The sequence below is a fragment of the Gekko japonicus genome, unplaced genomic scaffold (genome assembly GCF_001447785.1).
Source record: "Gekko japonicus isolate JY-2015 unplaced genomic scaffold, Gekko_japonicus_V1.1 scaffold3281, whole genome shotgun sequence".
NCBI lineage: Eukaryota > Metazoa > Chordata > Lepidosauria > Squamata > Gekkonidae > Gekko > Gekko japonicus.
This window is the reverse complement of record NW_015176077.1, coordinates 162,960-174,401: the sequence shown is the minus strand read 5'-3', so window position 1 is coordinate 174,401 and position 11,442 is coordinate 162,960. Positions and strand designations below refer to the sequence as shown.

The window sequence follows — 11,442 nt, the reverse complement described above, 5'->3', positions numbered from 1 at the left end:
TACTTTTATATTCCACACAGGAAAACTTCTCTCACAGAGACCTCAGGACAAAACTCATATCAACTGCTTTTACACAGCACTCTCTGCTGACTGACTAACTGTTTTTCTGTCCTCATCAACTGTCAATCTCCCACGGTCACTCCTGATAGACATTCAAATCATCCACACAGCATCCATTCCAAAACCCCTCCCTCTCTCTGTCACTCACCATTCATATCACTTGCCTGTTTCCAGCACTCTAGAGTATCATCACAGCCATACAAACCAAACTTTTAAAGGCACACACACAAATAAACATGAAATCGATACAGCAACATTAAGAATCAACACATTTATTAAGATCTTGATCCAACTCCATATCTTTTTCCTTAGTCACATAATTTCAAAATGGTTGTATTTGGCAGGTTTACTGGGTTTCTTCTTAAAAGGTTTGCCAGTGTGTGAAACAGAAACTCGTTCCAGTTGCTTAGGTTGCTGTTTCAACAAACAGCTAGCTGTATTGTACAGGTATCTTTAAAGTGTATTAATTTCATAATACTTGTACAGTTATTAATATTTTGTTATCTCCCTCTCTCTAGGGTCAAGCAGCATTCAAGGGATAGCTCTCATGGAAGGACTATAGCTCATGGAAGAAAAAAATCCCGTCAGGACATCCTTGGTTTCCAGGTTACCAAAGTATGGAACAAAACCTGCTGGAAGTTTCCTACAGACCGTTCCAAATGGGACAGCTCTTAATTTATCAGGGAATACTCAGAGCATTGACAAAAATTTCAGCAAGCACAATGGCACTCTTCGTATGTCTTCCTTTTCTTTTAACTGGAGAAAGGCAAATAAGTACCAGCTGGGTGCCCAGATCAGTAGTGAATCTAGCTCCAGTCACAATTCCAATGAAAGGCTGACTGATTCTGAAAAGTGCCCTCAGTCTCAAGGAGCAGTTGGTAAAGAAGTGCTCAGGAAAGGTTTACACAGTGCATCTTCACAAACTGGAAAACAAAGCAACATGTTTGTGTCTTCTGCAGAAGAATTAAGCCAAAAGTCTTTGCCTGGGCAGCCTCGTTCAGCTAAGTTCACCAAAAGTTCATTGTTAGGCAGGACTTTGTATTCTGGACTAAATGTTCCAAAATCACACTTGAATGGAATTTGTGGGATCCAGGCAACTGTAGGCTTACAGAGGAATAGAGGTAATTCTACTACTGTGAGAAGCAGCTCAGGAGAGAGTCTATCAAAGTCAACAGACAATGTTGAATCTTCCTGTGAAAAAATGGTTCGGTCACAAAGCTTTTCGTATTCCATTCAAAACAGCCTCTTGCCCCCTGCATCCTTAACCAGATCACATTCTTTTAACAGAGCTGTGGATCTTACAAGGCCTTATCAAAATCAACACCTAGCTATTAGAACATCTCAGAGATCAAATCTGTTGTCCAGAAATGCTCGGCAGCTGGAGATCCCCAATGGTAATGAATCCCTAAAGTATGGATTTCCTAGATCTTCTACTACTTTAGGGTCCTCTGGACTGAAGAAACCGCCACTGCCAAATGGCTCTGGGGATGCACCATCTTTAAAATTTAGAACAGGCCGTCCTTCTTTATTAAAGCCTAGCAACCAACATTTGGGGAGAAGGATTCCAGTGGACGGCAGCTCAAATAATGACGCCGAAAAATGCTTAGAGAAGGACTCTTTGATTGCAATAAATATTCGTGGAGGGACTTCTGCAAAAGGTGCACAAAACAGTGAAAGACCAGAAGCTAGTGACGCTGTATGTAATTTGGTAGAAGACGGTCATAAAGTTATTTGCACAGATGGTGATGTGGATGAAATATCTATATCTTCCTTGTCGTCCTCTGATAAAAATGATCTGAGTGAAGACTTTAGTGATGATTTTGTAGATCTAGACTATCGAAACAGAACATTCCAAATTCAAGAAGAGGCAGTGTCTGTCCAAGAGCTGGAGTGTGGAAATGAAATACCATTAGATCGACTTCTGTCTCTTAAGGAAAATGAAAGATCCAATTGTAATTCAGATGAGTGGCTGGATATTCATGTGTCTGGTAATTATATATACATATATATATTTATTTTTAGATATGATGGCGAGGTTCTATAATGCGCTGCTTGTCATCTGTCTTCTAACCATATTTACCTGTAAGAAAGATGAGTTTTTCCCCCATATGTGCTGTCAAGAATAAAGGAGGGCATCTTATATTTTTATGAAAGTTATATATATGTACAGGTATTAAACTGCTCTGTGTAACTTTTTTTTGAGGGAAATTGATCGTCTTACATTCAGAATCTTCCTTTTCAGGTAAATATGGTAATAAGGAATCTTGCAACTTAGTTTATGAATAATAAGGAATAAAGATTGTAGCTGCCTCATGCAGGACTCTGCAGATGCAACATAAAGACCACCTAAATAAATAGAAATACTTTTTGGTTCTTCTTAAAGCATAAACGTTTTGAGATTATTTTTTTTTAAATGCTGGGTACACAGTAAGATGAAAAACCAGTTGGAGGATACTTTGTGTTACAGTGTTTTACTGTCTGCAATTAAAGTGGTAGGAACAAATTTTACAGGCAGTGATACCAAGGAACTCTGATCAGCAAAATAAACTTTTATTGCTACAGAGAACCACAGGTAATGCAACATGCATGCAATCTCAGTGCAAATAATTGTCAAAGCAATTGCCTGTTCTATAGTTTCATTTTCTTCCATTGCTGTTGTCAGAACTGTCACACTGATAGGAAACATGTATGTACAAACTTAGTGTTGAATAATGAAAATGATCTATCCAAAGTTAAGCATATTTTAAGTCCCCTTTAATTTTATAGGGGAGTGGAAACCTATTTTTACTTAAAGAGAGGATGGTACTCTGACAATTGGGTACTCTCCTACCCACAATCCCTGGAGGCAGCAAATAGGTTCCTTCTGTCTCCACTGGGGTGGGAGTGCCCACCATCCTCAGTTATTTCCTGCCTTTTCCTGAGAGCAAGGTAAGAAAAAAAGAGTTCCACATTTCTTCATTGACCTCTTAAACCGTTTCTTCCTTTGTTTACCTTTGCTTCCTGAATCCGGCTACTCTTCTGTGCTTTTAAAAGACACAGAGAAAGAAAGGCGGCTTCTTTTCCAGTACTTTCCATTTCTCCAGTACCTGCGTTCAGCTACTGCAGTGGCCTCAGTGGCTTCCTCTCCTGCTTCATTAGACACTGTAGTGTCCTCTAAGGGAGAAAGGGTGGCAGTTATCCTCTGGCAGTGAGGCAAAAGGGCCTCACAAGCCTGGACCAGCTATGCAGGAGTGACATCAAACCCTGCAGGCTCAGAAACAGAGGGTGGCCGCCATTTACATTTTAGAGGGGAAACCAAGTGCATGCCGGGGAGGCCTGTGTGTGGCATAGGGACTCTGTTGGGGCTCATACCGCTGGGAAAGGGGCATGCTCCAAGGTGGTGAGTTAGCAGCACATGGGATCGCCAATGTTTCTTAAGGGTGTGTGTGTGCGTGTACAGAAGGCCTCTCAGAACAGAACAGAAATCTTTATTACGGTGTGTAACCAGCACAAACAGTCCAACCAAGCATACGTGCATCCATCTCAAAATAATTCAAAACCACTTCCAAGATAACAGACTGCATTAGCCTAAGAGTCTTTGAGTTATGCTTTTAAGAGATCTTTCCTAATTCTGTAGGCTGCTGCCCAAAATTTGGGGCCTGCTAATGTCACCTGTGGATTGGCATCTATCATAAGCAAAATACTAATATCAGAATCCGAAAGGCCTGAAAGCCTTTCCCGTATGGGTTGGATACTCTCAGTGACCATAGCTCTCCAAGCCTGGATGGAACAGCTTGTTACTACCCAGTGGGATTGGAGACAGTGGGAAGCACCCCTGAAGAGTTCTAGGTAGACCCACTGCCCCTCCCATGCCCCTAGGAAGTGACATTCTTGCCAATGCGGCACTAGATACCTCAAAGCCTGGCATACCAAGGCAGCCCTGAAAGACACAGCAGCCTCATCACAAGCACCCTTATGCTCCTGTTTCAGATCCACGAAGGATATTCTGTAACTTATTCAGCAAACTCTGACCATGACTCGGCCAGGGACAAAGGGGACCTGTCCATTATGAAGAGACCCTCCCTCTGCTCCATGCACCAAATGGCTTTTTTCCTCAGAGGGCCTCCCCTCACTCCTCTGTGAAGCTCTGAAGTTTTAAAGCTCTCTGTTGCCATAGCAGAACAGCCACAGGTTGCAAATGCAGAAGAATCAGATGAAGGGGGCCTGGAAGCAGTGTTCCCTCTAAGCTGAGTTAGTGTGAGCTAGTTCACAGTTTTTGAGCCTCTGGCTCACACAGTTTTGTCTTGGCTCAGGAAGGATGGCTCCAGAGCAAACTAATTGATGCACCAGCCAAATCTCTGGCTCACAACTTTAATGCCAGTAGCTCACAAAGTTGAATTTTTGCTCACAAGACCCCACAGCTTAGAGGGAACATTGCCTGGAAGTTCTGTCAGACTCTAGGGAGCTAGGCTCCATTTTGCCATTTCCCAGGTTCTTTTCCACAGTGATCAAGGAAGAGTAGGCCACCCCACCCACTGTCACAAAGATTTCATGTTGGGCCTTCTAAAAGGCTTTGTTCCTAGGGTTACTAGACTACTAAAATTCCAGTGGTGGGCATCCCTGCAGCTAGCCTGGCCTCGGGAGTGTACCTTGGCAAAGAGGGAGGATACCTTAGGGATGCTAATGACTGCAAGAGATATGCAGTACTAGGCCAGTCCCATGGAGCGGTAGTGTTTCCAGTTAAAGCTTCTGTGGGCACATCCCTCATGGTCAGAGTGTTGGTTCTCTGGCTATGCAGACTGCTCAGTCTCTAGATCTTCAGCTTGTTTATGACTTACCATCCATTAAAGGTTCCCTTGCTCGAAAGCCAGTCGAGCCCGACTCTAGGGTTGCAGTGCTCATCTCCGTTTCAAAGCCGAAGAGCCAGCGCTGTCTGAAGACGTTTCCGTGGTCATGTGGCCGGCATGACTAAACACCAAGGCGCACGGAACTCTGTTACCTTCCCACCAAAGTGGTACCTATTTATCTACTTGCAATGTCTTGCTTTCGAACTGCTAGGTTGGCAGGAGCTGGAACTAGAGACGGGAGCTCACTCCGTCATGCGGCACACTTGGGTCTCGAACTGCTGACCTACTGACCTTCCACAGCCTGCAGTTCGGCGTCTTAACCACTTGAGCCACCGCAGCTCCTACCATCCATTACAGAGGTGGAAAAAAGTCTAAATCAACCCTAAGTGGATGGATTGAGTGCACAGCTCCGGTGTACTCTTCTCAAGGTCTTCAGCTGCCAGTGGGCATCCCAGCTCATTCAGTGAGAAGTGCAGCACCTCTGCACCTTTCAAAACCACTGTTCCAGTCTTCAGTATCTGTAAGGCCGCTACATAGGCATTGGCTTCCACAATTCATCAATGCCAGCTCAGGTTTCTCATGTGTCGTTCCAATTTAAAATTGTCTTTGCTGTTGGAAACTCTTTTGTGCCTTCTGTTACCTCACGTGTGCTGTACCATATTTGCAAGTACCCCCGTCGCACAGAGCTACAGTTCATTTTGAAGAAGGCGCACTTCATGATGAGCTACGTTAGTGAAGGAAGTCTCTGAACTGAGGATGGTGGGCATTCCCTCCCCACCGGAAATGGAGGGAACAACCTATTTCCTGACTCCAGGGATTGGGGATAGGAGAGTACCCAATTGTCACTGTCCTTTTTTTCCAGCTAAAAAGAACTTTAGTGGTAATGTTCTGTTTCACTTGGCCCCAGTTGATATCAGTGTTAATAGATAACTAACCACAAACTCTATGTTTCTTATCTATAAAATACTATAACCTTTATGTTCCTAAATACTTATCATCTGATTGCAGGGCAACCTCACAGTTCACCTGCTTGTGGGAGTTATTCCATCATTTTGCTCTTAGAAATAGCATTTGAAAAGTTGCCTGTTCTTCAGAATTACATTTGAGCAATGTATGCATGTACAGTTTTAACATTTTTTTTTTGTGCTTCAGCAGTCGATGACAAGAGCGAAAGTGCAAAGCTTCCTTCCGGGAACAATGTGATTTCCTCCGACATGGACTACAGAGCCGGCTCCTCCTTTGAGCTTTCTCCATCTGACAGCTCCGACGGGACCTATATGTGGGATGAAGAAGGACTGGAGCCCATTGGAAATGTCCATCCGTGTGGGAGTTACGAGTCTTCAGAAATGAACAGTATAGTATGTATATCTTTTATTGTTCATGGTTTCTGAAATAAGCTAAAGGTTTTGGAAACTTTAAGTCCAGGCTCCTTCCTGAAGGCTCACGATCTAAATTCAGACAAGACCCGGGGGAAGGAGTAGCAAAGACAAAGGGAGATTAGAGTATGTCAGGTGATGCATTATTTAACAGGCACTACACTTTTGTAAAAATGGATAATCACTGATAGCTGAAACGGGCATCATTAAAGTTTACTGGTATTTTTACATTAAGCTTTATACTCTCTGCTTGATAAACTACAGATCTATGTTGATCTCTATAGCCGAAGTTGACTAGCAGTGGGCTGTATACTATGAACTGCAGGATCACATGCGTTTGTTTAATTGACTTAGATAATACTCCAGTGTGCACTTTTCTGGGATTCAGCCCTATTGAGCATGGGGGATGGGGGAGACTTGCTTCCTAATAAAACATTCATGAAATTGCCTTGTTAGTGCTGGAAACTTTTATTAGTTGGTTTATGGTCTTATTTTTTGACTTGTGAAATATGTGAATGTTAGTTCATAGAATCGTAGAGTTGGAAGGGACTTCCGGGGTCATCTAGTCCCGCCTCCTGCACAATGCAGGAAATTCACAAATAACTCACCCTCCACACCCTCAGCGACCGCCGTTCCATGCCCAGAAGATGACAAAAAATCTCCAGGATCCCTGGCCAAACTGGCCTGGAGAAAAAAATTGCTTCCTGACCCCAAAGTGGCAATCAGCATTTCCCAGGGCATGTAAGAAAGGGCCACAAGAACTAAGCACTGAGGCAAGCCTTCCTGCCCTCCCTCTCATGATCTGCCTCAGTTCACAAAATCAGCATTGCTGTCACATGGCCATCTAGCCTCTGTTTGAAAATCTCCAAAGAAGGAGAGCCCACCATTTCCCAAGGAAGCCTGTTCCACTGAGGAATCACTCGAACTGTCAGGAAGTTCTTCCTAATGTTTAGCCAAAAACTCTTCTGATTTAATTTCAACCCGTTGGTTCTGATCCAACCTTCTGGAGAAACAGAAAACAACTGCTCACCATCTTCTATATGACAGCCCTTTAAGTACTTGGAGATGGTTATCATATCACCTCTCAGTCGTCTCATCTTTGGCCTAAACATACCCAGCTCCTTCAACCTTTCCTCATAGGACTTGGTCTCCAGACCTCTTACCATCTTCTTTGCCCTTCTCTGGACACGTTCCAGCTTGTTTATATCCTTCTTAAATTTAAACTGAACACAGTATTCTAGGTGAGGTCTAACCAGACCAGAGTAAATTGATATCATGACTTTGTGTGATCTGGACACTATACTTCTGTAGATACAGCCCAAAATCACATTTGCCTTTTTAGCTACCGCATCACACTGCTGACTCATGTTCAGTGTATGGTCTACTAAGACCCCTAGATCCTTTTCGCATATATGACTGCCAAGACAAGTCTCCTCCATCCTATAATCAAGCATTAAATTTTTCCTACTTAAATCCTCATTGAAATTCATTTTATTTGTTTTAGCCCAGTTTACCAGCCTGTCAAGATCATCCTGTAGCCTGATTCTGTCTTCTACCGTATTTGCTACCCCTCCCAATTTAGTATCTTAGGAATTAATCGTCATCTTAATTGCAAAAGCTATTTTTACAGTTGCCTTATGAATTTGTTAACCGTGAATGTCTTCTAAAAATGACACAATATATTTGCACTGTGTATGCATTTCCTGCTTTTTTTTTCCTGCTGAGGTTCTCAGTGGGGCTCAGTTGAGCTGTCCCCCCCATGTGTGCACACGGGTCCATAGGCAGGCAGTGTACTGGAACTTTAGGGAACATAAGTAAACTACGAGGCACAGAGAAGAAGGCCTATATGGGTAACATGAAAAGTGCATGCTTTTTCATGACATTTCCTATTGTGAAGGTGGTAGTGGTGGTGAAAATGGGCTCTGTTGAGCTGTACTGTGATCATTTGTGGGTGCAAGTAGATCATGCTCATAGATTTTTTTTCAAAGTAATCCAATTCAGTATTTCAAATTATACTTAGGCATTTCTGCATAAAACAGACAAGCACTCAAAATTTCCACATAAAATAGACTAACAAGCACACAAACATGAGGGTTCCTGTGGCATTCTCAAAATTGCAGCCATAGTTTGTTTTACATGTGAATCACATCTTAATCTTGAGTCTCCTGTAGTCAAATTTCTATCCAGTAGTGTGTGTGTGTGCGTGGGGGGGGCTTTTCAATTTCTTTTCCCGGCTGTTTTCTGCCATTGTTGTTCGCTTCAAATCATGAACTGATGCAGAAAATTAGTCTTATAGCTTTGATGTCGTTACAAGACTAATTACCAGTGGGGAAAATAGCCTAAAGATAATTCATTTTATAGAACTGAAGACAAGATGTCATTGGAATCAGGCAGCAAGCTTTAATTGTTAGACTAGTCCACTTAAGTGTTAATTTACTAACCGGTGAAGACTGCTGATAATTAGTAGGTCACACTTGTTTACTTGACGTTACTTTTGGTTCTGGTATATTACTGTAATAAAGAATTTAAAAAAGCCTTTTAACTAGTGGTAAATTTTATTGTGTTACGTTATAACATATTGCATGTAGCATACACCTATATTTGGTTTAAAAATGTAATAGAATTTTCTGCCTTTTAACTGCTGAATCAGTAAAGTTTTATATTGGTTGATGGCTCTAGTTAGGCTACATCAGGCACTTGTTTTTGTAAAACAAATGTTTGATAGCATTAGTTTTGATCTGCTACTGTAACTGCAGCTTGTGGGGAATGAATCTTGCAATAATTTAAAAGGATTTTTTTAAAAAAACTTTTCACTTCCATCATGTAACAAGAACATCGATCTTAGTAACACAGTAGAAGAAGTGTTTTAAAGTCCAAACTTTTTCCTTCTTCACAGCTTGGCACCCCCAAAGTCCATCTTTTCCCTTTTGGTGGCCCCAGAAATCTCCAGTTTAACACTCTGTGCGCCGGCTTCAGAGATGAGGTTCCCAAATGAACTCCCCATTAGATAATACAGCCCTGAATCAGTTTCAGTTTGGTGTAGTGGTTAAGTGCGTGGACTCTAATCTGGGAGAACCGGGTTTGATTCCCCACGCCTCCACTTGCAGCTGCTGGATGACCTTGGGCAAGCCATAGTTCTGTCAGAGCTGTTCTCTCAAGGACAGTTCTGGAAAGAGCTCTCTCAGCCCCACCTACCTCACAGGGTGTCTTGTGGGAAGGGGAAGGGAAAGGAGTTTGTAAGCTGCTCTGAGACTCCCGAGTGAAGGGCAGGGTAAAAATCTAATATCTTCTTCTAATTCTAAAATTTATCATTTAGAATAAAAGTCTCCCTTATTAGTGTCCATCCATAAACCATAGTTACCTTAAAGAGACTATGATTAAGTTCAAACTTCCTAGTAGGGCAGTCTTGCTCCCCACCTTTGCTTTTCACAGTCTGCACCCTTCTGCATCTAGAGGCTCAACCCCTTCCTGGCTCATTCCATTCCTAGGGAGGGGTTATACTACCTTAGTCTTAACTTTCTGTTTTTATTCCTGCTTCCTAGGATTGGTCATTTTGTTGAACTAGGACTTTTTTTTTTGGCTTTCAAAATAAGTTAGGCTTTAGCTGGCTTCTGTGTTGTCTTGGATAATGGATCCAAGACTCATTGCTTGGAGCAGGGGAGGGCAGACGTTATCCTGGGAGCTATTTAATTTTGTAAGAACTTTGGGAGGAGGTCAGTGATGGCTTGTTGGGTGGAGCCAGCCATAAAATGGCATCTTATTCAAAGATTACAACATTCCAACATTCCAACTCACCTGTGAGGGAAAACGTGCCATTAACTCTGTTTTCCCTGCAAAAGGCAAACAGCAGCTTTGATGCAGGAGGGAGTCAGTAGAACGACTATTTCCTGTCCTAGGCAAGGGCTTGTGCATGCATGTGAAAGAGGAGGAGAGGTAGATGGGAAAGGGTGCTGGTGCTTTCTGTTTTAGTGCATGTGCTGTCAAAGTGAGAGGTTTCCCATCCACAGGGAAGATACTCCCATGAGCTCTTTCTTTGTACAGAAGAGAGAGAAGCTGCTGCAGTAGCTTTATGGAGAAGGACAAGAAAGTGATGATAGCGGCTGTGAAGGGGGGGGGCAGAGAACTGCTTTTATTTGCTTGGAGAGTGACTGGTCACTTCCAAGTGACCTTCTGACTACCCCGACTTGGGGCGGTAGTTTTCATACTGCATGCTAGGGAAAGGTTAGCAGTAAATGCAGACAAACGTCCCTGAAAGTCAGATTGCTGAACCATCACCGATGTTCCTTGCAGCACGCAGCTACAAACACAGTCTTGGTTTATGAGACCTAATGGTGAGGCCCAACAGGCATGTCCTGTGTAAAGTGCGTGCTGTGAGGCAAGCTGTAAATTTTCTCCAGTGTAGATGTGTTCTGACACAGTACTGTCACGGTAGTGAGATAAGTAGAAGGTTTCTGAAGCTTCTGACTTAAACTGTGATAGAAACATCAGCTGATGACATATACCAATAATGTGAGGCAGCAAATGCTCTTTGACATTGAGGAGAGCATTCTTGATGAATGGGTAGTTCCTCCCACTGTGTTTAGGAGGCTGGGGCTCCTTTAGTTGTTTGTCCTCTTCTGGGAGCTTTGCAGAATCTAGTCCTTCCCCTTGAAATAAAAGTCTTGCTTTAAGAGACCTGTGTAGTGCTGGGACTAGATTTAGAACATAAGTTTCTTCTGGAGAGATGGTCCTTTGGCCAAGTGTCCTTCACACTGCTGCCTCCTAGTGAACATATGTAGGAATCGTGTCAGAATGCTTAACTGAAAATGATTATCAAAGATCTGTAAACAGGCCTGTTGTTTTTATAGCTTCAAATACTTATTAACCCCCTGCAGCCCTGATCCAAACTGCTTATCCCTGCAGCAGCAATTTCCAGTTCAGTTTTTTCTCCCCGCCACAGTCATAATTCACACTGTCACCAGGGCCCTGATAGCTGTTTCAGGAACACATTTGCCAAATGTGCTATATATAAGGTGGCACACAGATTTTTTCCCCTGTTTGACATTTTGGTGGGTATAGTAAGTTCTTTCTTTCTTTCTTTCTTTCTTTCTTTCTTTCTTTCTTTCTTTCTTTCTTTCTTTCTTTCTTTCTTTCTTTCTTTCTCTCTCTCTCTCTCTCTCTCTCTCTCTCTCTCTCTCTCT

At 42.7% G+C, this 11,442-nt stretch overlaps 1 protein-coding gene across 3 annotated transcripts in view; it reads left to right on the top strand.

Moving 5' to 3' along the window:
* Window positions 1–625: 625 nt before the first annotated feature.
* CCSER2 (coiled-coil serine rich protein 2) overlaps window positions 626–11,442 on the top strand; it is a 75,890-nt gene continuing 65,073 nt past the window's right edge. For 2 of the 3 annotated variants that reach the window (XM_015426724.1, XM_015426725.1), the window contains exons 1-2: window positions 626–2,048; window positions 6,042–6,244. In XM_015426724.1, coding sequence (XP_015282210.1) covers window positions 626–2,048; window positions 6,042–6,244 — 1,626 coding nt within the window. Of the gene's footprint in view, window positions 2,049–6,038; window positions 6,245–11,442 lie in introns of all 3 variants that reach the window. The other variant, XM_015426726.1, reaches the window with a different exon arrangement.